Below are 27,169 nucleotides of genomic sequence, written 5' to 3'. Positions count from 1 at the left end.
AGCTAAAGGCTAGATAGATTTCGTCATGAAAAAAAAAAAACTCGTGAAAACTGCTCCAAAGCCACAGAAGTTCTCTGTGGAAGGTGGTGGTTTATTCTGCCCATCGTACCGTCCAGAACTTGCGCCATGTGACTTTGTGCTATTTGCTCGCCTGGAAAACCGTTTAAACGTGGGTCTGTTTACGCAGCTGGGAAGGAGAGGAAGGGATAGATAGTTTCGTCGATATTACGTCATTAGATGGATGGAGGAGAGGGTGTAATATTAGAGTTTAACGTCCTGTCGACGGTAAGATCGTTAGAGACGGAGCAAAGACTCGCATTTGGAAAGGATGGCGAAGAAAACAGGCCGTGTCTTTTTTTTTTCAAAGGAACCACCTCGTAATTTTGGAAACCCACGAAAGAATGCGACTCCAGCGTTTTACCGCTGCACCGTCTATTTCTTTAGGGAGGAAGGAGTATTGGACCAAAAATGTCTCGTTGACAGCGCAAGGAAACGCGCTCGGAAGTCACACCCACTCATTTACCGACAGCGAGTTCAGAGGTTAAACTGCAGCAGCGCAGAGCATCAACCAGAGGAAACCTGAGTGACACGTGAGGACTGAGTTGACCAGGATAAAGCCACCCCCTGTTCCTTAAAAAATCGAAATCCCTTGTGTAACACATCATATCTCTCAAACTCTGTGTCGTACAGTGATATAATTTTGTAGGTACTTTCAGTGGTGTACGTGGGTACTGCCTGCAGAACGTATTGCGATTAGAATTAGTAATAAGAAAGTAATAAATTAAAACGTCTTGCCTAATGCCGCAGTTTCACTGCACGAAATACAAAAATGTAGTAAGCGACAAATTTTTCCGTCCATCATTATTTGGAGGGGGTTTCAGCGAGAAAATGATTCTAAAAGGTTTGAAATTACACTACTGGCCATTAAAATTACTACGCCACGAAGATGACGTGATACAGACGCGAAATTTAACCGACAGGAAGTAGATGCTGTGATATGCAAATGATTAGCTTTTCAGAGCATTCAGAGGTTGGCGCCGGTGGTGACACCTACAACGTGCTGACATGAGGAAAGTTTCCAACCGATTTCTCATACACAAACAGCAGTTGACCGGCGTTGCCTGCTGAAACGTTGTGATGCCTCGTGTAACGATGGGAAATGCGTACCATCACGTTTCCGACTTTGATAAAGGTCGGATTGTAGCCTATCACGATTGCGGTTTATCGTATTGCGACATTGCTGCTCGCGTTGGTCAAGATCCAATGACTGTTAGCAGTATATGGAATCGGTGGGTTCAGGAGGGTAACACGGAACGTCGTGCTGGATCCCAACGGCCTCATATCACTAGCAGTCGAGATGACAGGCACCTTATCCGCATGGCTGTAACGGATCGTGCAGCCACGTCTCGATCCCCGAGTCAACAGATAGGGACGTTTGCAAGACAACAACCATCTGCACAAACAGTTCGACGACGTTTGCAGCACCATGGACTATCAGCTCGGAGATCATTGCTGCGGTTACCCTTGACGCTGAATCACAGACAGGAGCGCCTGCGATGGTGTGCTCAACGGCGAAACTGGGTGCACGAATGGGAAAACGTCATTTTTCGGATGAATCCAGGTTCTGTTTACAGCATCATGATGGTCGCATCCGTGTTTGGCGACATCGAGGTGATCGCACATTGGAAGCGTGTATTCGTCGTTTCTATACTGGTGTATCACCCAGCGTGATGGTATGGGGTGCCATTGGTTTCACGTCTCGGGCACCTCTTGTTCACATTGACGGCACTTTGAACAGTGCACGTTACACTTCAGATGTGTTACGACCCGTGGCTGTACCCTTCATTCGATCCCTGCGAAACCCTACACTTTAGCAGGATAATGCACGACCGCATGTTGGAGGTCCTGTAGGGCCCTAGTGGACACAGAAAATGTTCGACTGCTGGCCTGGCCAGCACATTGTCCAGATCTCGCACCAATTGAAAAGGTGGCCGAGCAACTGACTCGTCACAACACGCCAGTCATTACTCTTGATGAACTGTGGTATCGTATTGAAGCTGTATCGGCAGCTGTACCTGTATACGCCATCGAAGCTCTGTTTGACTCAATACCCAGGCGTGTCAAGGCCGTTATTACGGCCAGTGGTGGTTCTTCTGGGTACTGATTTCTCAAGATCTATGCACCCAAATTGCGTAAAAATGTAATCACATGTTCTAGTATAATATATTTGTCCAATGAATACCCGTTTATCATCTGCATTTCTTCTTGGTGTAGCAATTTTAAAGGCCATTAGTGTATATGTAAAGTTTGCTAGGAGTCAGTAAGCACTCTCATTCTCAAATATCGAATGAGTATAGTCTGGGTAACTTGCGCGTCTTAAGTTACGCTGTCTCAACACATATACACAGTTTCGAACTGAAATACTTGACTTATTATGTTAAATGTTTAACTTAAGATTGTACCTCTTAATGAATAGACTACGATAGAATTTTAAATTTTTGAATTCTGTCAGTAAGTGTATGAAACACCTAAAATCCAATTATTGTACCCTTTGAAGTAGTCTGGTATACAGGTTGGTTCAAAACTAACTGTACACACTTAGTGGGTGTAACGTATGCTTTAAAATAAACGTAAAATGTTAAATAAAATTTTGTCTGAGACTATTTTATTTCAGAGCTGTGTTGCATAATGTCTTTGGTGGTAGGCATTACATCATGGACAAGTACAGGCTTTTGGCGTATCGTTTTCGCCTGCATATCGCTGGCGCTTTTTCGACGCGCGCCCCTGCACATTTCAGTCAGGAGGCAAGAGAATATCTCTGAGTCGCTCATCCCGATAGTTGCACCGATCGTGCCGGACTAGGTGCTTGCCCCCCCCCCCCCCCCCCAATCGCCGAATCTCAACCCCTGGACTTCTCTCAAGGACCTCGTGTACGGTGTTGCAGTTTAGAATGTAGCACGACTACAGCCACGAATTGAAAATAGCTGTGCAGCTGTGCAAATGGGATGTACGGAGCCTGCTACATTTTGAGAGCAGTAAGAAGTCGAGCACTTCATTGTCTTCGTCTACGCGGACATCATTTTGAACATGTCCTGGCGTAAATGTACACTACGTAATTAAGCTGAATTTCGGGTCTCTTCGTGTCGTTGCTTTCCGAGAAGAATTAATTTTGTGTTACACTTATGATCCCTCCTCACCTGCGTAACTCTGAAATAAAGGAATTTCAGACAAAACTTTTTTTAACGTTTTATTCTTATTTTGATGCATACACGACACCCACGAAGTGAGTGCAGTTGCTTTTGACATCACCCTGTACAGATTAGCCTAGCGCTAATGTAGCCGTGTGCGGCTGCTCTCGCCTCTGATGCAAGAGAGCGCCTCGCCTCATTAAGTCTCTGTTAAACGCGTTATGTGCGCGCACTGTAGGCAGTACTGTTGTGCAAGGACGCTGGCTAACAGCGGAATATGCCTCAGATATGGGTGGGCAGCAGCGTTCCCCGCAAGTAGCCTTAAAGCAAACCCTTGAGGTCGCAGTATAGATTTGGAATTTCGATCTCACCACTCTGATTCTCCGTAACCATTTTGATACAAATGTGATAGGTTTATGTTTCGCGGATGACAGATCTTAGCATATTACACGCACTATTGTTACTATGCCTGTGTCGGAGAGAGTTAGTGACAACATTGATGAACACTTTGAGGGCATCTTGTGGTGGAACCTTTCTTTTTGTCCGTGTTTGGTTCCTTATATGCGATTATGGAACAAAGCAGAGGGCAATCAACACTAAAACATACGAAACTCAGAACATCTAGATTCTCTTAACATCATTATTGATCATATCTGGGACGCCTTATAATGTGCTGCTCAGGAGAGATCTCACCCCTTAACACTCTTACGTATTTATGGTGTCAATTCCCTCCAGCACTTCTCCGGATATAAGTCGAGTCCATGCCACGTCGTGTTGCGGCAGTTCTGCGTGCTGCTACCTACTGCCAGGTACTCCATATCAGCGACCTCAGTAGTCATTAGATATCATCAGAGAGCATAATGGGGCTCTCCGCGGAACTCACGGACTTCGAACGTGATCAGGTGATCGGGTATCATATGTCTGTACGGGTGATTTCCGCACTCCTAAACGTCCCTAGGTCCACTGTTTCCGATGTGATACTGAACTGGGAGCGTGAAGACACACGTAAAGTACGAAAGCGTACAGGCCGACCTCGTCTGTTGACTGACAGAGACCGCCAACGGTTGAAGACGGTCGTAATGTGTAATAGGCAGACATCTATCCAGACCATCACACAGCAATTCCAAACAGCATCAGAGTCCACTACAAGTATTGGGACAGTTAGGCAGGAGGTGAGAAAACTTGGATTTCATGGTCGAGCGGCTGCTCATAAGGCATATATCACGCTGGCAAATCCCAAACGACGTCTCGCTTCGTGTAAGGAGCGTAAACATTGGACGATTGAACAGTGGAAAAACGTAGTGTGGAGTGACGAATCACGGTACACAATGTGACGATCCGATGGCAGGGTGTCGGTATGGCAAATGCCCGGTGAACGTCATCTGCCAGCGTCTGTAGTGCCAACAGTAAAATTCGGAGACAGTGGTGTTATGGTGTGGTCGTGTTTTTCATGGAGGGAGCTTGCATCCCTTGCTGTTTTGCGTGGCACTATGTTTTAAGCACCTTCTTGCTTCCCACTGTTGAAGAGCAATTCGGGGATGGCGATTGCATCTTTCAGCACGATCGAGCACGTGTTTGTAATGCACGGCCTGTGTCGGAATGGTTACGCGACAGTAACGTCCCTGTAATGAACTGTCCTGCACAGAATCCTCACCTAATCCTATAAAACACCTTTGGGATTCATCGACCGTCATCGATACCTCTCCTCAGTGCAGCATTCCGTGAAGAATGGGCTGCCATTCCCCAAGAAACCTTCCCTCACCTGATTGAAAGCATGTCTGCGAGAGTGGAAGCTGTCATCAAGGCTAAAGGTGGTCCAGCACCACACTGAATTCCAGCATTACCGATGGAGAGCGCCACGAACTTGTAAGTCATTTTCAGCCATGTATCCGGATATTTTTGATCACATAGTGTAGTTACGCTGGCGACGAACACGTTTCTCCCAGCGGGAGACCAGTTTGTTGATACCGCCACTGTTGAATTTTTGACTTCATTGTCCCGCAGCTTCACCTCTCCTTGCACCGCTTCATCACTATCGAAGTTCTTCAAGTTTATAAAGCATATGAAAATCGGATGGGACCAAGTCGGGACTGTATGGGGGATGCTCGATGACAGTGAATCCAAGGCGTCGGATGATTGCAGGGTCGAAGTGCTCATGTGTGGTCTGCCATCGTCATGCTGCAGGAGAAGGTCCACGTGTTGACGAACTCTTCGAATTCGAAACTCGATTACAGCACTTTGTTTCTCACGCGCCGCCGACATGGTTACGATGCACACCGCATTTGGCAGAAGCGATTTAGGGAAATCACGGAAAACCTAAATCAGGATGGCCGCAAGCGGATTTGAACCGTCGTCCCCCCGAATGCGAGTCCAGTGTGCTAACCACTGCGCCACATCGCCACATCGCTCGCTGCAGATAAGTAGACACGAAGGATAAAGTTGTAGAACGTTAGTGACATTTCTTTATTTAAAAAGCTCAATTTCGGTTTCATTGATTTTCAGCACGCCCTAGTACTGTTTATTACAGAATTCCAAAGTCATCAGTACGTTTTTTGAAAAGGGTGACTAGCATTTTGTCCGGTGAACTTGTGTTATTTAACAAAACAACATTTAGAAAAGCCTTTAGCCCTAACCTCATCGTGGTCTCCCACTGATCGTCGCGTGTTCTTAGGATAAATACAGTCTCATGATACTACATCTACCTCAGTTTAAGAACGACTTTGACGAAGGAAAAATGTAATTCAGAAAAAGTATCGTTGTGTAAAAGTGTGCAAATTTTCCAGTTTAAAGATCTGTACTCCCAATGTACAGAAAAACTTCCTAAATATTTTGGCATTGTCATTTGTTTTACGTTCCGAGCGGCATCGATGTTACGGCTGTTTCTTCCTTGAAAACATCTGAACGACGTATAGCGTCTGTAATTTATAAACAATGGTAGACTTCCATGTCCCAGTAACGGAATGAAGGAGCGATGTTCATTTTCCGATGTTTCCAATCCGGTTCTCGTGAGTAGCTACAGAAACCTCTATTCGTCTGTTCCTTTCGTCTATGAAATGCGGACGCTAAGTCCCGTGTGCAGAAGATAACGCTTGCAAGTAAGTGCTGACAATTTGAAACACATACAGTACGAGTTTTCCAGTGGCCATGTGTGTTCTATGTATCATGGGTTCGAGTATGATAATGCCTTTGCATTTTGGTTAAATCTTGATGGCAATGTATGGTGACTATAATTTTAAGCGTACAAGCGTTCTAGATTAGGAGAGAAGAGTGGTAGCAAAAAGTTATGAAAATGTAGGACATGATTCGTAACCTTCGAACTTCACAGGGCCGAACTTTACAAAATGAATATAGTATATTGAGAAATATGCAAATGTTTAACAGTTTCCATAAAGATGAGGAATGAGTATTCACATCAGTTCCCCTGAATAACTAACACCTAAATGTGTTTACGTTATATTAATATTGCAAACTTGCTCTTGATTTGGTATTTATTGTGCACTAAGTTAAATTTGTCTGTTACTGGTCAGGAGCCAGTATATATAATAGCTCACTCATGCGGAAGGAGTTTTTACGTATGAAATGTTTTGTAGTTTTAGGTCGTTCTTACGTAATTTAATGTGATATCGAAAGTTCTTTCTATTTGGCAGTAAATGTTGTTAGTAAGGCTTCCCTTTCCTAAAGTTCTTTCTATTTTGGAAATAAATGTTGTTAGTAAGGCTTCCCTTTCCTCTCGCATTTTAGTGCTGATCGTTTTGATATAGACCTACACTGGTTACGTACACTACCAGTTCTGCAACAGTACATTACAGATAATTGTGTAAAATATCTGTCCAATTTCAAAAAGAGCTAAAACTCTTATTTTAAATTCTCATTGGTGATTTACTATGAATTATAAAACACGTAAAAAGATTGAAAGCTTTTGTTAAAATTCGAAGAATCATAGGGCGGCGCATCGAATTTTATGATGAGAGTACCATGGTATGTTGACCATATGGAAACAGTTAAGGCATGCTGTGAGTTGACAATAGGATTTTTGTGTTGATAAAGGCACATTTTCGAAGCAGGCTGCGGAAGATGGCTCACCAGTCGAAGAAAACTAAGGTGAGAGGATACGGTAATCTTGCAATATTTGATAATTTGTGATGAACAAAACAATGTTGATATGTCACTGCGATGCAGCGATGCATCTGCATGGATTTTGTGGTATAGGGCACTGACAAGCCGCCCGTCGCAACCGTAGGTGCAACTGTCTTGTCAGGTGAAGTCTGAAGGAGTAAATCGCAGGGCGTCAACAAGCTACTGACAGGCGATGTGAAGTGATGTTGGTTAATAAGTGTTACTCCGGAATAGGTCGTAGCAGCTTCTTGTATGAGCTCACTTAACTGTACTTCAGACTTTCACAGAATCTTCTCAGACTACGTATGTGTTCCACCCACCCTCCCTGAGACTGATTTGAGAAGGCCATCCCATTTTATATTGGAGGTTGTATGTCCTAGCTTTTGTCCGACATTTGAAATGACTTAGCCAGCCAGATGCAGGGAGACTTACAGTTTAATGTGGACTCCGAGGCACGGTCCAGCAGTGCACTGTTCACATTAATAAATCATTGCCAGAGATGAATCAATCGATATGTAGCAGGACTTTTGAACATATATTGTGTTCGAACATTATTAATTACCTCGAAGAAAACGGTCTGTTGACACACAGTCAACATGGGTTTACAAAACATCGTTTTTGTGAAACACAAGTAGCTCTTTATTCACATGAAGTGTTGAATGCTATTGACAAGGAATTTCAGATCTATTCCGTATTTCTGGATTTCCGGAAGGCTTTGGACACTGTTCCACACAAGCGGCTCGTAGTGAAATTGCGTGCTTATGGAATATCGTCTCAGTTATGTGAATGGATTTGTGATTTCTTGTCAGAGAGGTACAGTTCGTAGTCATTGACGGAAAGTCATCGAGTAAAACAGAAGTGATATCTGGCGTTCCCCAAGATAGTGTTATATGCCCTTTGCTGTTCCTTATCTATATTAATGATTTTGGAGACAATCTGAACAGCCATCTTCGGGTGTTTGCAGATGATGCTGTCGACTAATAAAGTCATCAGAAGACCAAAACAAACTGCAAAACGATTTAGAAAAGGTATCTGAATGGTGCGAAAAGTGGCAGTTGACCCTAAATAGTGAAAAGTGTGAGGTCATCCACATAAATGCTAAAAGGAACTCGTAAAACTTCGGTTACACGATAAATCAGTGTTACCTAAAAACCGTAAATTCAACAAAATACCTTAGCATTACAATTACGAACAACTTAAATTGGTAGGAACACACAGATAACGTTGTGGGGAAGGCTAACCAAAGACCGCGTTTTATTGTCAGGACACTTAGAAAATGTAACAAATCTACTGAGGAGACTGCCTACACTACGCTTGTCCGTCCTCTTTTAGAATACTGCTGCGCGGTGTGGGATCCTTACCACATCGAAAAAGTTCAAAGAAAGGCAACACGTTTTGCATTGTCGCGAAATATGGGAGAGGGTATCACAGAAATGATACAGGATTTGCGCTGGACATCATTAAAAGAAAGGCATTTTTCGTTGCGACGGTATCTTCTCACGAAATTCCAATCACCAATTTTCTCCTCCGAATGCGGAAATATTCTGTTGACACCGACCTACATAGGGAGGAACGATCACCAAGATAAAATAAGGGAAATCAGAGCTCGTACGGAAAGATATAGGTGTTCATTCTTTCCGCGCGCTATATGAGACTGGAATAATAGAGAATTGTGAAGGTGGTTCGATGAACCCTCTGCCAGGCACTTAAATATGATTTGCAGATTATCCATGTAGATGTGGATACGTGACACAAAAAACTCCTAGTAGCGAGTGGGATTCAACCCCAGACTACAGGGTCGCGGTCTGGTGTTTAGTGATTGCGTAACAAGCCACACTTAGCCTGAGGTTCGAGATATGAATTCTAAGACTCCTTTAGTAAAGATCAAGCAGCTTTTGTCACCTTCGCTTTCCTGTCAGTATTCAAGTGTTGCCGTTAAGCGTTGTCGGGCTTAAATCAAATATTAATGGTATTTTTCCGGATGGGCATTCGCGTATAATCACTTCGATAAGTGATATTACGTTATCACCTCTCCCTTTTGGCGACTACATGATTTGTTACTTGCAGGCCATACCGTGGCAACTGCACATAGCGTTGTACCCCTTTGCTACTCGACAAACACCTTAGGCCGTAAATGCTCTTCCTGTGCGAGGAAATCATTAATGCACTGATGTGCAAAACTTAATACGACGCAACTTTCACATGATGTGTTACTGCCAAGTAACATAGCTCAATGGAACTTGGACCATACATAGAAAGAGCTACTAACAGTATAGTACAGATGGTAACTGAAATAAATATGCAATACGACGAACAGAAACGACACTTCTAGTCAAAGATAATAATTACACTGAAGTCAACGCGATTTCTATGGTCCGCTGGATATTACAAAAAGACACAGTTCGTAATAAGGTGTGTGATGATCACGAACGGAATTGCATACTCTGCAATGTGTTCCCACACTTGTCATAAGCTTGGTAGGGTGTTCTTGTCGTTGGGCGTTCAACTGCTTCACCAGCGTGGTTGACGACTGGTGCGTGTGGACTTCTCCCCAACGCATTCCATATGTGCTCGATGGGATATAGGTCAAGAGAACAGGCAGGCCATTTCATTCGCCTAAGATCATATCGTTCCACGAGCTTTTCCATCTGTACAGTTCGGTGCTGTCGAACATTGCCATCCAGAAGAATGAAGTCAGAATTGAATGCACACCTGAAATGACGAACACTTGGGGAAGGACAGCAGTGTCACAATAATACTGACCTGGGAGTGTACTATGTTCAAAAATTTGGAGGGCAGTACGCCTACGCACCATTATGTGTCCCAACACCATAACACCTGAACGTCCAAAATGATCACGTTCGACAGTGCTGGACATGCGCTCATACAACGAGAGGTTGGAGCACGTAATAGGCCCAGGGAAGTTACCGAACATGGTTTTGCTGGTCCAGATCTTCTTGTATGGGGAGGCATCGTGTAACGATGGGAAATGCGTACCATCACGTTTCCGACTTTGATAAAGGTCGGACTGTAGCCGATCGCTATTGCGGTTTATCGTATCGTGACATTTCTGCTCGCGTTGGTCGAGATCCAATGACTGTTAGCAGAATATGGAATCGGTGGATTCAGGAGGGTAATACAGAACGCTGTGCTGGATCCCAACGGCCTCGTATCACTAGCAGTCGAGATGACAGGCATCTTATCCGCATGACTGTAACGGATCGTGCAGTCACGTCTCCATCCCTGAGTCAACAGATGGGGACGTTTGCAAGACAACAACCATCTGCACGAACTGTTCGACGACGTTTGTAGCAGCATGGACTATCAGCTCGGAGACCATGGCTGCGGTTGCCCTTGACGCTGAATCACAGACAGGAGCGCATGCTACGGTGTACTCAACGACGAACCTGGGTGCAGGAATGGCAAAACGTCATTGTTTCGGATGAATTCAGGTTCTGTTTAGAGCATCATGATGGTCGCATCGGTGTTTGGTGACATCGCTGTGAACGCACATTTTAAGCGTGTATTCGTCATCGCCATACTGGCCGTATCACCCGGCGTGATGGTATGGGGTGCCTTTGGTTACACGTCTCGGTCACTCTTGTTCGCATTGACGGCACTTTGAACAGCGGACGTTACATTTCAGATGTGTTACGACCCGTGGCTCTACCCTTCATTCGATCCCTGCGAAAGCCTACATTTCAGCAGGATAATGGACGACCGCATGTTGCAGGTCCTGTACGGGCCTATCTGGAAACAGAAAATGTTCGACTGCTGCCCTGGCCAGCACATTCTCCAGATCTCTCACCAATTGAAACCGTCTAGTCAATGGTGGCCGAGCAACTGACTCGTCGCAATACGCCAATAATCGCCAGTAGTATCGTGTTGAAGATGCATGGGCAGAGCTGTACCTGTACACGCCATCGAAGCTCTGTTTGACTCAATGCCCAAGCGTATCAAGGTCGTTTTTACGGCCAGAGGTGGTTGTTCTGGGTACTGATTTCTCAGGATCTATGCACACAAATTGCGTGAAAATATAATCACATTTCAGTTCTAGAATAATATATTTGTCCAATGAATACCCATTTACCATCGGCATTTCTTCTTGGTGTAGCAATTTTAATGGCCAGTATTGTATATTACTTGGCCGTGACACATCAAGCGAAACTGTTTCGTCCTTAAGTTTTGCATACCTATACACATAGCGCTCGCCCCTCACAGCTGTGCGAAGTGAAATTACTAATATTACAAATACTAATGTGACCGGATAAGATAGTAAATACTGCCAAATGGTATAATTTGGATAGGATTCGTCATAAGGCACTAGCATTAGAACTCTAAATAAGACGTTGAGGCATATCGTAGTCAAAAATTTGTGGTGCATAGTCCATCGCCTCAGCAATCCATGACCTGCGTTCGTACTATCCCCTTTTCAACTACGCTACGAGATGAAGCGATAGTGTGAGGTGCAGCGTACCTTTTTCTGGGTGGAGTGATGGCTCAGAGAGTACGATGATCACTTTACGCTTATGAGCCATTGATTTAGAAACATGTCGTTAGTAACGCGTGCCTTTTTGCCCTAATGATAGCACCGGCGGGTTGCCGCGTTGAATCTACGAGAAGCCGAAGAAGTGGGAAGCCTTCTTGAGCCATAAACACTCAATCGCTGTCCGCAGTTCACTGTCAAGGCCGTTACGGACTGCTGTGCTCTCTTCTACTTCGTTCACATTTATAGGATTTGGAGGTCATTGCCCAGACATCATTATCCTAAAGTAGTACGACGCAATTCTCTATAAAACTCGATAAAACCGGCTTTGAACATTTAAAGATTTCAGAATTCATTGAAAAACAAAATATTTCAGGCAACAGAGCCGCCGACATCTGAGTGGTAGCTTATAGGTCTTGTAATCGCAAAGTTGTTGGTTCGTATCTTCCAGGTACTGCCATTATGTAAGTAGTTTTTTGCGATAAGTGAACTACTCCCATGAGCAGCGAATGTTAAATCCTTTAACTTTGAAATAATGCTTCAAGTATGAACTTCCGAGTCCCCGAATGAAAATGGAGACGCAAAAAATGGTTCAAATGGCTCTGAGTACTATGAGACTTAACTTCTAAGGTCATCAGTCCCCTAGAACTTAGAACTACTTAAACCTAACTAACCTAAAGCAGGATTCGAACCTGCGACCGTAGCGGTCGCGTGGTTCCAGACTGTGGCGCCTAGAACCGCTCGGCCACTTCGGCCGGCAATGGAGACGAAATTTGGCCCTTATTGATTAACGGAATAGTCTAACACACTCACATTCTTACATAACTTAAGCGCAGCTGTAACTGGGTTTCGCGTAGTAAGTAATGATACATTAAAAAACTAAACGTATATTAAATCAGTGTTTGGTATCTGCTTATGGCGTCCAACAGTGCTCATGAGGATGTCCCCTCTGGAACGTAGTCGATGATTCTCAACATGAAAGAACAAACTGATTCATCAAAATTAACACATAATTTATGAATTACATTTGCATCTTATATCTCCGTAAGGCGCTACATCACTCCGCATTGCATTTACCAAGGGCCGATCGCCGTAGCCGCAGTCGGCGACTTACATTTCTGCAATTGAAATGAAATTCCGTGCTAAGAGAGAATACCTAATTCAGTGAGTGACCTCTGATGCATAAGAATATTCATGAACAGTGATTATTATCAATAAGTTAAAGTGCAGAAATTTATCAGGCAGCCTCGAAATAACCTAACCAGTGACTAAGCTTCAACATGGCAAGTAATTGAAATAATCTCAATTTATTCAGCAGCAGAATATCCAAACCAGCTCAGATCGTTATCAGACGCAGCCAGTCTGTTTCCAAGGCAGAACTCTCACAGTACAAGGACAGAACACAGCAAGCCAGTGATTCACAATCAGAATGGCGGAAGTGCGCTCAAACAAGGAAACCGTCGTGGCTTCCAAACCGCGGTTGTTTTCCATTGGCTAGTAAACAAACCGACCTCGCAAAGATCTGAAGGTGCCTCGGTGGCAAAACAAGGAGTTTGCTCAAAGAGCTTACTTCGATCAATCGAAGTTGAGTATAGAATAGACAGGCAAAGTACTCCAAAGACAACTAAAAGCTAAATATAGTGAGTAAAAAATGAAACTGCCGGATGAAAAAGAAGCTTTTAATATCTTTTTTCTTTCATTTGAATTCCATATTTATTATCAAATGGAAAGTTAATTAATAATTATATATCCACAATTTTCTTTTGAAAAAGAAATCATTTCAGTTTAAATAACTAACTGCATGAATGTGAGTATTCAGAATAAATTAAAATTTGAAAATTTGTCGATAAACAAACACTATAGTTCTAACATAAAATAAGAAACATTTAAAGTTTCAGCGTAAAGAAAGAAAGGAAGATTCTCAGGAAAATTATGGGACTACAGAAGATTACTGGTGGGACTTGGAAGCACAAGGGAAACGACAATCTCTATAAGTACACCGAAAAGATCAAGGATAGAATGCGGAAACGACGGTTGAAATTTTATGGCCACATAGTAAGAAAGGACGAAAACAGACTGAGCAATAATATCTTCAATTACATCACGTCATTAAAGTCCACTTCCAGGTGGACAGAAGAATTCAAAAAAGACACACAGGAAACTGGTATTGTTACACTATAGATGATGCGACACAGGGAAGAAATCTGAAACAAGGATGACAGCAGAAAATCATTTGAAGAGAAACCACTAAAAAAGCAGGTCGATATATTACATTTCTGGGTGTGGGAGAAAGAAAAGAGGTGAAAGAATGAAGAGGTTTTGGGAAGAGAGGAAAACAAAGACCAAGTAGCCTTAAGACCTATGCGATCAGTATTAGTCAAAAAAAAAAAAAAAATTGACCATGAGGTCAAAACTCGAATTACGTTAGCTAAGGAAGATTTTAATAGAAAGAGAAACTTACTACGTAGAAAGCTAGATAAATAACTCTGGAAAGACTAGCTAAGTGTTTCGTTTGGAGCGTGACACTCGACGGAGGTGAAACGTGGACACTGGAAGAGAGGACTAAAGGAGGTTGAGATGTGGGCGTGTGGGGGGAAAGGATCAGTTACGTGCAGAAGAAGACTATTGGAAGTTACAAGAAAAATAAAGAAGAAAGACACACAGACAGAGAGGATCCAACGAAGAGCGGCGAGGTTCGACACGGGTTTGTTTAATCGGCACGAGAAAGTTGCGGGAATGCTCAACAAGTATGCAGTGGCAGACGCTACAAGAGAGGCGTTGTGCATCACGAAGAGGTTTACTATTGAAATTTCAGGAGTGTACTTTCGGGGAAGAGTCTGACAACAACACGATACTCCTCCAAAATACATCTCGCTCAGTAGAATAGAGACCGGTGAACCACACAAACATCCTGCAGTTATTAGAGTTTTCCCCAAGACCATTATCTCTCATTTTGGAAGCGAGCTGGTGGTTTAGTGCTTTACTTAAGTTACAAGTCGCCTCCAGGGTTCTTTATCGTTTACCGGTAGGAAACGATGACAGACCTATTAGGGGACATTTCCCTTCCCGTGTAAACATCCTCCATATATGTAAGAGAATTAAACAATTCCTATATTTTCAAAGATTTGTAAGCATGCTTTTGCGGGGTAGTTAGCGTCTATCTCCCAGTTTTTGTCAGTTCAGATTTTTCAGCATTCCATGACGCTCTGCAGCAAGTCAAATAAACATTTGACCCATCGAACTGCCTCCTTTGCATGAGTCCCTCGTTAGTCTTGTTTAGTACGGGTCTCACATGCTTAAGTAGTACCCTAGAGTAAGTAGCACAAGTATTTTGCTTACAGTCTCATTTACGGTGTGACTGCATTTTCTCAGTATCCCACGAATGATTCCATTTGTGACTTAATAATGTTATAGTCATAGCACATTGGAACGATAGTGATTTTTTTCCCGAATCAAGGTCCTAACATTATACGCTTGACACTGCGCCACGAGAAAAGCCAGTGCTTACTTGACCTCGGAGAAGGAGTATCGTTTGCGTTAGGCAACCACGAGCTGGTGGCAATCAAGTAAGCTGATATCAGGAGTCTTGTTCTTGTCGCACTAGCTGTGCAGAGTCCAGTAGCATGAAACGCTCAAATATCCCATTCGCTGTCGCAAGATGAGAGCTCTGTCTCTGACATAGCAGCTATTTCTAACTTAGTTGCTCACGAGTTTCTGATCGTGTCTATGAACTTTCTGTCTGTTTGAATAATTCTTTGGTTGGTCTCTCTACTCATCCTATCATCTATATGTATTGCTCCAAAATTTTCTCTGAGGATTTTATAGCCTATTTTTTCTGTCTGTGTGGTAGCTGATACTCCAACTGCGATAATTTCTGATGCGCAGTGTTCGCCCGCCTAGTAACAAAACTGTATTGTATGAGTTTAGACTGTTTTGATATAAATTGCAGTTCTTTCAAAGAAAATGCCTTTTGAATGCTGCACACAAAATTTGTATTTTAATTTATTCACCCAGACCCGTTTCGCCTTTTTTACAAGGCATGTTCAGTGGGTATCCTGAAATATTGTCGGCCGGTGTGGCCGAGCGGTTCTAGGCGCTACAGTCTGGAACCGCGCCACCGCTACTGTCGCAGGTTCGAATCCTGCCTCGCGCATGGATGTGTGTGCTGTCCATAGGTTATTTAGGCTTAAGTAGATCTAAGTTCTAGGGGACTGATGACCTGAGCAGTTAAGTCCCATAGTGCTCAGAGCCATTTGAACCATTTGAACCTGAAATATTACACGATTTGTCCTTTTTACGCATAGGTTATGGCTTCACATCTAGGTTATAGATTTAAAAACAGTTCCTTATCGTTTTTTTACAAAATGTAAAGGTACTTACAGGTATCTTTTAATTCACTGCATCCAAGCAAACTGCTTGCTTTTTCTCATCTGGCAACCAGGTGGACATCTTATAGTTCACTTTCATTTCACTTTTTTCATTACACATCACTGTAACACTAATGTAAAAAAACATATAATAATAATAATTATAATTATAATTATAATAATTATTATTATTCTTTCTTTTCTCAGACGTTACGTCTGGTCAAAAATGGAAAGTGACGCGGACCTTGATCAAGCGTGACTTCCTTTTAACTGTACGGTATATGTTACATTGCATTTAGAAACTTTCGAGTAATTGAACATGTATCAATAATTACAGATTTCTGTAGTTGTATATACAAGTGTGGATGTAGCTATATTGCGTTGATGTACTGGTGGATATTGTGTGGAATGACTCCTGTAGTTGATAGTATACTTGGTATAATGTCAACTTTATCCTGATGCCACATGTCCTTGACTTCCTCAGACAGTTGAATGTATTTTTCAATTTTTTCTCTTGCTTTCTTCTGTATATTTGTTGTATTGGGTATGGGTATTTCGATTAGTTGTGTTAATTTCTTCTTTTTATTGGTGAGTATGATGTCAGGTTTGTTATGTGGTGTTGTTTTATCTGTTATAATGGTTCTGTTCCAGTGTAATTTGTATTCATCATTCTCCAGTACATTTTGTGGTGCGTACTTGTATGTGGGAACGTGTTGTTGTATTAGTTTATGTTGTATGGCAAGTTGTTGATGTATTATTTTTGCTACATTGTGATGTCTTCTGGTGTATTCTGTATTTGCTAGTATTGTACATCCGCTTGTGATGTGATCTACTGTTTCTATTTGTTGTTTGCAAAGTCTGCGTTTATCTGTTGTGGTATTGGGATCTTTAATAATATGCTTGCTGTAATATATGGTGTTTATTGTTTGATCCTGTATTGCAATCATGAATCCTTCCGTCTCACTGTATATATTGCCTTTTCTTAGCCATGTGTTGGATGCGTCTTGATCGATGTGTGGCTGTGTTAGATGATACGGGTGCTTGCCATGTAGTGTTTTCTTTTTCCAATTTACTTTCTTCGTATCTGTTGATGTTATGTGATCTAAAGGGTTGTAGAAGTGGTTATGAAATTGCAATGGTGTAGCCGATGTACTTATATGAGTGATTGCTTTTTGTATTTCGCTAGTTTCTGCACGTTCTAGAAAGAATTTTCTTACATTGTCTACCTGTCCATAATGTAGGTTTTTTATGTCAATAAATCCCCTTCCTCCTTCCTTTCTGCTTAATGTGAGTCTTTCTCTTGCTGAATGTATGTGATGTATTCTATATTTGTGGCATTGTGATCGTGTAAGTGTATTGAGTGCTTCTAGGTCTGTGTTACTCCATTTCACTATTCCAAGTTAGTAGGTCAATATTGGTATAGCATAAGTATTTCTAGCTTTTGTCTTGTTTCTTGCTGTCAGTTCTGTTTTCAGTATTTTTGTTAGTCTTTGTCTATATTTTTCTTTTAGTTCTTTTTTAATATTTGTATTATCTGTTCCTATTATTTGTCTGTATCCTAGATATTTATAGCCATCTGTTTTTTCCATCGCTACTATGCAGTCGCTGTGGTCATCCAATATGTAATCTTCTTGTTTAGTGTGTTTTCCCAGGACTATGCTATTTTTCTTTCATTTGTCTGTTGCAAAAGCCATATTTATATCATTGCTGAATACTTCTGTTATCTTTAATAATTGGTTGAGTTATTGATTTGTTGCTGCCAGTAGTTTTAGATCATCCATGTACAGCAAATGTGTGATTTTGTGTTGGTATGTTCCAGTAATATTGTATCCATAATTTGTATTATTTAGCATTTTGGATAGTGGGTTCAGTGCAAGGCAGAACCAGAAAGGACTTAATGAGTCTCCTTGGTATATTCCACGCTTAATCTGTATTGGCTGTGATGTGATATTATTTGAATTTGTTTGGATATTAAGTGTGGTTTTCCAATTTTTCGTCACTATGTTTAGGAACTGTTCAATTTAGTATCTACTTTGTATATTTCCAATTTTTGTGGTAACCATGAGTGGGGTACACTATCAAAAGCTTTTTGGCAATCAATGTATGCGTAGTGTAGCGACCTTTGTTTAGTTTTAGCTTGATATGTCACCTCTGTATCTATTATCAGTTGCTCTTTACATCCTCGTGCTTGTTTGCAACAGCCTTTTTGTTCTGTGCTGTATGTGTCATTAATTTCTGTGTTATGACTGAAGTTAATATTTTGTATATTGTTGGTAGGCATGTTATGGGGCGATATTTCGCTGGGTTTGCTGTGTCTGCTTTATCTTTAGGTTTCAGATAAGTTATTCCATGTGTAAGTGTATCAGGGAATCTGTATGGTTCTGCAATGTAACTGTTAAATAATTTAGTTAAATGTGAATGTTTTGAGGTGAACTTCTTTAGCCAGAAATTTGCTATTTTATCTTTTCCAGGGACTTTCCAATTGTGAGTAGAATTCATTGCTTGGGTGACTTTATGTTGCAAAATTATCACTTCAGGCATTTGTGATATCACCTTGTATGCGTCTGTTTCTGCTTGTATCCACCGTGCATGCCTGTTATGCTGTTCCGGATTTGACCATATGTTGCTCCAGAAGTGTTCCATGTCTGTTATGTTTGGTGGGTTGTCTATTTTAATTTGTGTGTTATCTATTGTCTGATAAAATTTCTTTTGGTTTGTGTTGAATGTTTGGTTTTGTTTCCTTCTATTTTCACTTTTTTTTGTATCTTCTAAGTCGTTTGGCCAATGCTTGTAATTTCTGCTTCTTTTCATCTAATTGCTCTATTGCTTCTTGTTGTGAGATTTTTACCTAACCTTTACGTTTTTTGTCTGATATTTCATTTCTTATACATTGTGTTAGTTGTCCGATGTCTTTTCTCAGTTTTTCTGTTCTGGTCTGTAGCCTGTGTTGCCATGCTGGTTTTGTGGGCTTCTTCTGTGTGTTGGTTGGTTCTGATCTCTGCCTAGTGTGTATATTTAATGTAGTGAGTGCTCCTATATAAACCAGTAGTTGTAACTCTTCCGTAGTTGTATTTTCATTTTTTTGTTGTGTATGATTGTACTGATAATTGTTATTGTTGTTTCGATTTGTGAGTTATTTGGTGGTCTATGCAAGAATGGTCTAATGTCTGTATTTGTGTCTTTGTATTGTATATACGTCAGCTGAAATTTTTCTTCTATATCTAACACGTGTGTCACTTCGTGTTCTATTTGTGCTTGTTCTGGTGGCTGTCTTAAGATTTCGTTTTCCTCTGATTGTTTAATTGATGCTTGTTCTTGCTCTAGGATGTTTGAGTCCATTACTCTATTTTCTTCTTCTGCTTCTGATTGCACATTATTTTGTTCTAGTATTTGTTGTACTTGTTTGTTGTTTTCTAATTCTGACTGGGGTATCCTGTTATTTTTTATTATTACACGGATCTGATCAGCTAGTCGTTGTTCTGTTAAAAATTTTAATTATGGGTATCTGGTAATGAATGTTGTGTATACGTATGATCTGTATCCAGTTGTGTTGGTTCCTAAGTTTGTTGCTTGGTAATAACAGAACATGAGGTGTCTGTTAACTTCATCTGACCATCTCATCCTCTGTCTTTGTTTTCCTTCTAGAGTGGTTGCAGGAAGCATATCCTGCAAAACACCTCTATTTGGATTTAAATCATTTTCCGTGTGGCTAGCAGTGTCGTTACCATTGTGGACGGGCATAGGGTTCAAGCGTCGTCCCCGACCATGACTGCGCTTATCCGAGGCTTCATTAGTTCCATCCTGAACCAACTAATCACACTAAAAGGGGGGTTAGCCGTATTAGTGGTTTGTTCTTTTCGTCGCCTTTTACGACTGGCAGAACATTATTATTATTATTATTATTATTTAAAAAATAAAAAATATCTCTCTCCCTTTCTAACGCACACTCAAACATTCACAAAACAGTTTGTAACACTTAGAAAAACAAATGAATCTCTGTATTAAAAAGATGGCAGTTACAGTGATGTGTAATGAAAACAGTGAACTGAAAGCGAACTGTAAGATGTACACCTGGTTGCCAGATAAAGAAAAAGAAAGCAGTTTGCTTAGATGCAGTGAATTAAAAGTTACCTGTAAGTACCTTTACATTTCGTAAAAAAAAGTTAAGGAACTGTTTTTAAATCTATAACCTAAATGTGAAACCATAACCTAAGTGTAAAAAGGACAAATCATGTAGTATTTCAGGACACTCCCACTGAAGACGCCTTGTAAAAAAGGCGAAACGCGCCTGGCTGAATAAATTAAAATACAAATTTTATGTGCAGATTGCAAAAGGCTTTTTCTTTGAAAAAACTGCAATTTATATACAGCTGCTGCGAAAATGGCCACTACGAGAAACGCGTTTTGATATGTTTCTTTTATTGCAGTTTGTCCATATGAGTTTGCACGCGTTTTGAAGTTTTCTTTCTTTCTGTGTTGGATGCTTTGTTTAATCTTCCTATTTGTATATACTCCGCTGGATATCTGAATTTTTCCATTCTTTTAACATTTCCATATTTTATGCCAGGGGCATGTGCGTAAGTATTCTTTCTCTCCTTGTAACGAGCTTTTGATTTGTTTTAGCAGAGATTTTATGTAAGTGTTCCAGCGCTTCTTGTCTACGGTTCGTGAGTATTGCCAGCTCATCTGCAAATGCCGGGCAATTTATAATTTATGATTTTCAAACATTTTATGTATAAGGGGCGATCAAAAGGTTTCCGTTTAAGGGCGTTGCTGCAGCGTATATGCAATCGATCGCGATTCCGATGCGGGTATATAACCACCGACGTGTAGGCAAGCGATTAGTGTGGCCTTCGAACGGAAACTTTTTGATCGTCCCTTATATATTACGAGGGCGTGTTGAAAAGTAATGCCTCCGAATTATTTATGTGAATTTCCCAAACCTTTTAAATAAAACGAACGGCATTAACATTCTACATTTTTTTCTTCATGTCTACAAATTTATTTCTCAACATAGCCTGGCGACGAACGCATTTCTCCCAACGAGAAGCCAGTTTTTGATATCGTCTCTGTAAAATGTTTGACACTGTTGACAGAGCCACAACTTCACCTATGTTTACACCGCTTCATCACTATCGAAATGAAGTCGTCGGAGAAGTTCTTTAAGTTTTGGAAAGAGGTGAAAATTGGATGGGACCAAGTCGGGTCTGTATGGAGGATGCTCGATGACGGTGAATCCAAGGCGTCGGATGGTTGCCGTGGGTAGTCCGCCACTGTCATTTTGAAGGAGAGGATGCTTCTATGCGGACAAACTCTTCAGATTCGCGCTTTCAGTTTTCTGTGGGTCTCCCACGAGAAGACGTCGTTACATTACACACCATCGCATTAAGCGCCTCAGTGTGGAGTCCTGTAGAGGCAGACGGTTGCAACTTGCGTCAGCAAAGTAGGAAATTCAACCGAGTAATATACGAGACATGCAATATCTCAGCCGATATTGACAACAGAACAAGTAATTCAGAGGCATTACTTTTCGGCGCGCCCTCGTATATCGTTATATTCGAAATTGTCATCATGTAAATCATGGAATCATGAAATACTTCTAGATAAGCTCAAAGTACTGTGGTATGAATGGGACAGCGCTCTAATGGTTTAAATCGTACCTAACTGGACGAGTGCAGAAAGTTGAAATAACAGTTCACACAATATGCAAAAAGCTAGTGATTTCTCAAACTGGGGAACAATCAAGAATAGGGTGCCGCAAGGTTCGGTCTTGGGTCCTCTGCTGTTCTTAATACATATTAATGACTTGCCATTCTATATTCACGAAGATGCAAAGCTGGTACTTTTTGCCGATGATACAAGTATAGCTATCACACCCAACAGACGAGAATTAATTGATGAAATTGTAAACGATGTTTTTCAGAAAATCATTAAGTGGTTCTCTGCAAATGGGCTCTCATTAAACTTTGACAAAGGCAGCATATACAGTTCCACACAGTAAATAGAATGACACCATTAATAAATATAGACTTCGATCAGAAATCGGTAGCTAAGGTAGAATATTCAAAATTTCTAGGTAAATGCATTGATGAGGGGTTGAACTGGAAAAAACACACTGAAGATCTGCTGAAACGTTTGAGTTCAGCTACTTATGATATTAAGGTCATTGCAAATTTTGGCAATACACATCTCAGTAAATTAGCTTACCACGCCTATTTTCATTCTCTCCTTTTGTATGCCATCATATTCTGGGATAACTCATCATTGAGTAAAAGTGTTCATTGCACAAAAGCGTGTGATCCGGATAATTGCTGGAGCTCATCCAAGATCATCCTGCAAACACCTATTTAAAGAGCTAGGGACCTTCACTGTAGCCTCAGAAAATATATATTCACGTATGAAATTTGTTATTAACAATCCGAACGAATTCAAAAGTAATAGCAGTGTACTTGGCTACAACACTAGGAGAAAGGATGATCTTCACTACTCAAGGTTAAATCTAACTTTGGCTCAGAAGGGAGTAAATTAAGCTGTCACAAAAGTCTTTGGTCACTTACTCAATAACATCAAAAGTCTGACAGATAGCAATATAGCATTTAAAAGGAAATTAAAAGAATTTCTGAATGGCAACTCCTTTTATTCATTAGATGAAATGTGAATATAGTAAGTGGGTAATTTCCCCACCCCCACCCCAAAAAGAGAAAATTAAGAGTCATGTAATATTTTGTGTAATGTAATATCTTGTATAGACACCTTTTATTAACCTGACACGTTCCACATCATTACGGAGTGTCATATTCATGATCTATGGAACAAGTACTAATCTAATATGTACACGTCTATGGCACCTTAAAAGTAGGGGCGATGGAGTGGATCTGGACCCGAGCGGGGTCCAAAGTTTTCATCTTTTAGACTTATATTTTACTGCATGTGTTGCAGGAGAAAAAGCAGTCATGGAGATCGGGGTGCGGCTGATCGGCCTGCTCCAGCTGCTGTTGCGGCTGATGTTGCGACCCCTGCAGTACCTGCGTTCCCTGAGGCCGGCCCCGCGCCTGCCGCCCATACAGAGCCGCCTGCTGTTCCACAGCGCCTCACAGCTCGCAAAGCTCATCCGCACACAGCAGGTACCGTCACCACTGCCAGCGACCAGACGCACACACATAGATAGCCTGAAATAATGATGAACCTAAAGCATATTTTTGATACACGCTACTGGCCATTAAAATTGCTACACCAAGAAGAAATGAAAATGATAAACGGGTATTCATTGGACAAATATATTATACTAGAACTGACATGTGATTACATTTTCACCCAATTTGGGTGCATAGACCGGGAGAAATCAGTAGCCAGAACAACCACCTCTGGCCATAATAACGGCCTTGATATGCTTGGCCATTGCGTCAAACAGAGCTTGGATGGCGTGTACGAGTACAGCGGCCCATGTAGCTTCAAGACCACACCACAGTTCATCAAGAGTAGTGACTGGCGTATTGTGACGAGCCAGTTGCTCGGCCACCATTGACCAGACGTTTCAATTGGTGAGAGATCTGGAGAACGTGCTGGCCAGGGCAGCAGTCGAACATTTTCTGTATCCAGAAAGGTCCGTACAGGATCTGCAACATGCAGTCGTGCATTATCCTGCTGAAATGTACGGTTTCGCAGGGATCGAATGAAGGGTAGAGCCACGGGTAAAACGTCTGAAAAGTAACGTCCACTGTTCAAAGTGCCGTCAATGCGAACAAGAGGTGACCGAGACGTGTAACCAAAGGCACCCCATACCTTCACGCCGGGTGATACATCAGTATAGCGACGACGAATACACGCTTCCAATGTGCGTACACCGCGATGTCGCCAAACACGGATGCGACCATCATGATGTTGTAAACAGAACCTGAATTCATTCAAAACAATGACGTTTTGCCATTCCTGCACCCAGGTTCGTCGTTGAGTACACCGTAGCATGCGCTCCTGTCTGTGATTCAGCGTCAAGGGCAACCGCAGCCATGGTCTCCGAGCTGATAGTCCATGCTGCTACAAACGTCGTCGAACAGTTCGTGCAGATGGTTGTTGTCTTGCAAACGTCCCCATCTGTTGACTCAGGGATGGAGAGGTGACTGTACGATCCGTTACAGTCATACGGATAAGATGCCTGTCATCTCGACTGCTAGTGATACGAGGCCGTTGGGATCCAGCACGGCGTTCCGTATTACCCTCCTGAACCCAAACATTCCATATTCTGCTAACAGTCATTGGATCTCGACCAACGCGAGCAGCAATGTCGTGATACGATAAACCGCAATCGCGATAAGCTACAATCCGACCTGTATCAAAATCGGAAACGTGATGATACGCATTTCTCCTCCTTACACGAGGCATCACAACAATGTTTCACCAGGTGACGCCGGTCAACTGCTGTTTGTGTGTGAAAAATCGGATGAAAACTTTCCTCATGTCAGCACGTTGTAGGTGTCGCCACCGGCACCAACCTTGTGTGAATGCTCTGAAAAGCTAATCATTTGCATGTCACAGCATCTTCTTCATGTCGGTTAAATTTCGCGTCTGTAGTACGTCAACTTCGTGGTGTAGCAATTTTAATGGCCAGTAGTGTACATCAAGTTGACAAAGGGCATGGGATACCTCCTGATATAGAGTGTGGCCTTCTGTTGCCCGGCTTATTGCATTGACACGACGTGGCCAAGTCCCAACAAGTCGGTAGAAGTCCCCTGCAGAAATATTCACGCATTTTGCCTCTATAGCCGTCCATATTTTCAAAAGTGTTACCAGTGTAAGATTTTGTGCAAGAACTGGCCTCTCGATTATGTACCATAAATGTTCTATGTTATTTACATCGGGCGATCTGGGTGGCCAAATCATTCGCTCGAATTGTCCAGAATTTTCTTCAAACAAACCGCCAACAATTGTGGCCCGGTGTCATCCATAAAAATTCTATCGTTTTTTGGGAGCTTAAAGTCCATGAATGGCTGCAAATGTCTCCAACTAGCCGAACATAACCATTTTCAGTCAATGATCGGTTCAGTCGGACCAGAGGACCCAATCAGTTCTATGTAAACACAGACCACACTATTATGGAGCCACCACCAGCTTGCAGAGTGCCTACTTGACAACTTGGGTCCACGGATTCGTGGGGTCTGCACCACACGCGAACCCTATCAGCAGCGCTTACCAACTGAAATCGGGACTCATCTGACCAAAACACGTTTTTACAGTCGTCTAGGGCCCAATCGATATAGTTACGAGCCCAGGAGAAGAGGTGGTGAAACGTCCCCTTTGAAAACTTTTACACGACTGTGCTTAAACTGACACAATAGTTTTTAGCGCAACGCAATCTGACTTTCAAAAATCCCTACAAAAGAATGGCCCTGACTAACATTAACCTATACATTCCAAAAATCACTTACCTCACAAAAATCTTCGTTACTCAAGCTACTGCAATACAGCGAGCGCCACTACTGCCAGCTAAATAAAAGATTCAAACTACGGAAGGCACTAACTACTGATAGGCACAGTTAGCAAATGAAAGATTTTAGTAGAGAACAAACAATGTATTTACCTTTATAGTCATAATATATGTAGCAATTCATGACACCAATTCTTACAAATTTCAAAACTCTGCCATCTCTCTCCCCATGTCCACCACTGCTGGCAGCTCACCTCCAACTGCGCAACGCTACGCGCTGTTAACATCCAGCTGACGCTGCCCAACACTACAATGGCAGACAACAATGCAAACTAGCCACAGACTACGCACAGCACAGCCAGTGATTTTTCATACAGAGCGCTATGTGGCGTTACCAATAAGAAAACCTAAACAGCCTACTTACATAGCCCCCATGCTCCCCACAAGAAAAATTACAAATTGTTTTGGGCAGTGGCCAATACAGATTTGAAAAATTTTTTCATAATTACAATAACAAAGAAATGAAATGCACACACTTATCGATACAATGTTGGTCAAGAGCTAAAATTTTCTCACACTCCATAAAGACAGTCCTGATCATTCATCAAAGTAAAATTGCAATGTTTTTCTCAAGGTCTGAGTAGTAAAAGAAAATGCACACAGAAGTAGTGGATTTCCATGCAGTCTTGAAGAAGTAGTGTTGTCCTTCCAACGGAAAGACAGTGCTGACTCTTGACATGCAGACAGGTAATGGGCCACGACAGAGCAAACCCACAGCCGAGTCAGTCGAAGTAGAAGACTATCGGTACTTAGGTCATCACAGAGCAGACCCATTGTAGTCCTGGTAGAGATTAGGGTATTGGCTGGCCACCAGAGATGCAGACCCACTGCAGTCCTTGTAGAAATAATGGTATTGGTGGGCCATCAAAGATGCAGATCCACTGTAGTCCTTGTAGAGATGGCCAGCAGCCATCTGTTGCGACTGCGCAGGTGCACAATCACTCGAAGAGTCTTGCAGAGAATACAGCAAGTCCATAAACCACCACTTGTGCACTCACAATTTTTTTTATATGTCCTTAGAACCAGCAATGCTTTTATCCCTTGCTGAATTATTAACACACGTGGAAACACTATCAGTCCCTACTTCTCACATATTGTCCATATACTATGACCAACAGAAACGTGTGCAGTGAAATGTAATTTACAAGTTACTTAATTTGATGAACTGGTGTCAATTACAATTTTATAACAGAAGAATACAATAACAAAGGTACAAAATACATCTTTAAAGAACATAACACTACAGATAACATTTGCAGTAGTACAGGCTTTACAAAACAATCGAAATAGCAAATACATCAGTGTTACAAAAATTACGACATAAGTACATACATAAAAGATCAGAATAACTTTTGAAACATCAACTTCACACATGAGCATTAAAACAGAACAGAATAAATAATTTATAAACACATTTACAAAGAAAACGACATATTATTAATGAAATTATATTTGATGATAACAGTATTCCTCATCATAGTGAATGTAGCTGAATATTAGAAAATTCTACAACATAAGTCTTATCAGATAA

At 41.7% G+C, this 27,169-nt stretch overlaps 1 protein-coding gene across 1 annotated transcript in view; it reads left to right on the top strand.

The window, feature by feature from the left end:
- Positions 1 to 27,169, top strand: part of LOC126267998 (fatty-acid amide hydrolase 2-like) — a 333,574-nt gene that overhangs the window by 128,126 nt on the left and 178,279 nt on the right. The window contains exon 2 of the mRNA XM_049973374.1: positions 23,097 to 23,281. Coding sequence (XP_049829331.1) covers positions 23,111 to 23,281 — 171 coding nt within the window. The 5' untranslated portion in view covers positions 23,097 to 23,110. The remainder of the gene's footprint in view (positions 1 to 23,096; positions 23,282 to 27,169) is intronic.

Source organism: Schistocerca gregaria, chromosome 4, assembly GCF_023897955.1.
Source record: "Schistocerca gregaria isolate iqSchGreg1 chromosome 4, iqSchGreg1.2, whole genome shotgun sequence".
In the NCBI taxonomy this organism is placed as follows: Eukaryota; Metazoa; Arthropoda; class Insecta; order Orthoptera; family Acrididae; genus Schistocerca; species Schistocerca gregaria.
This window is presented reverse-complemented; position numbering and strand designations above follow the sequence as displayed.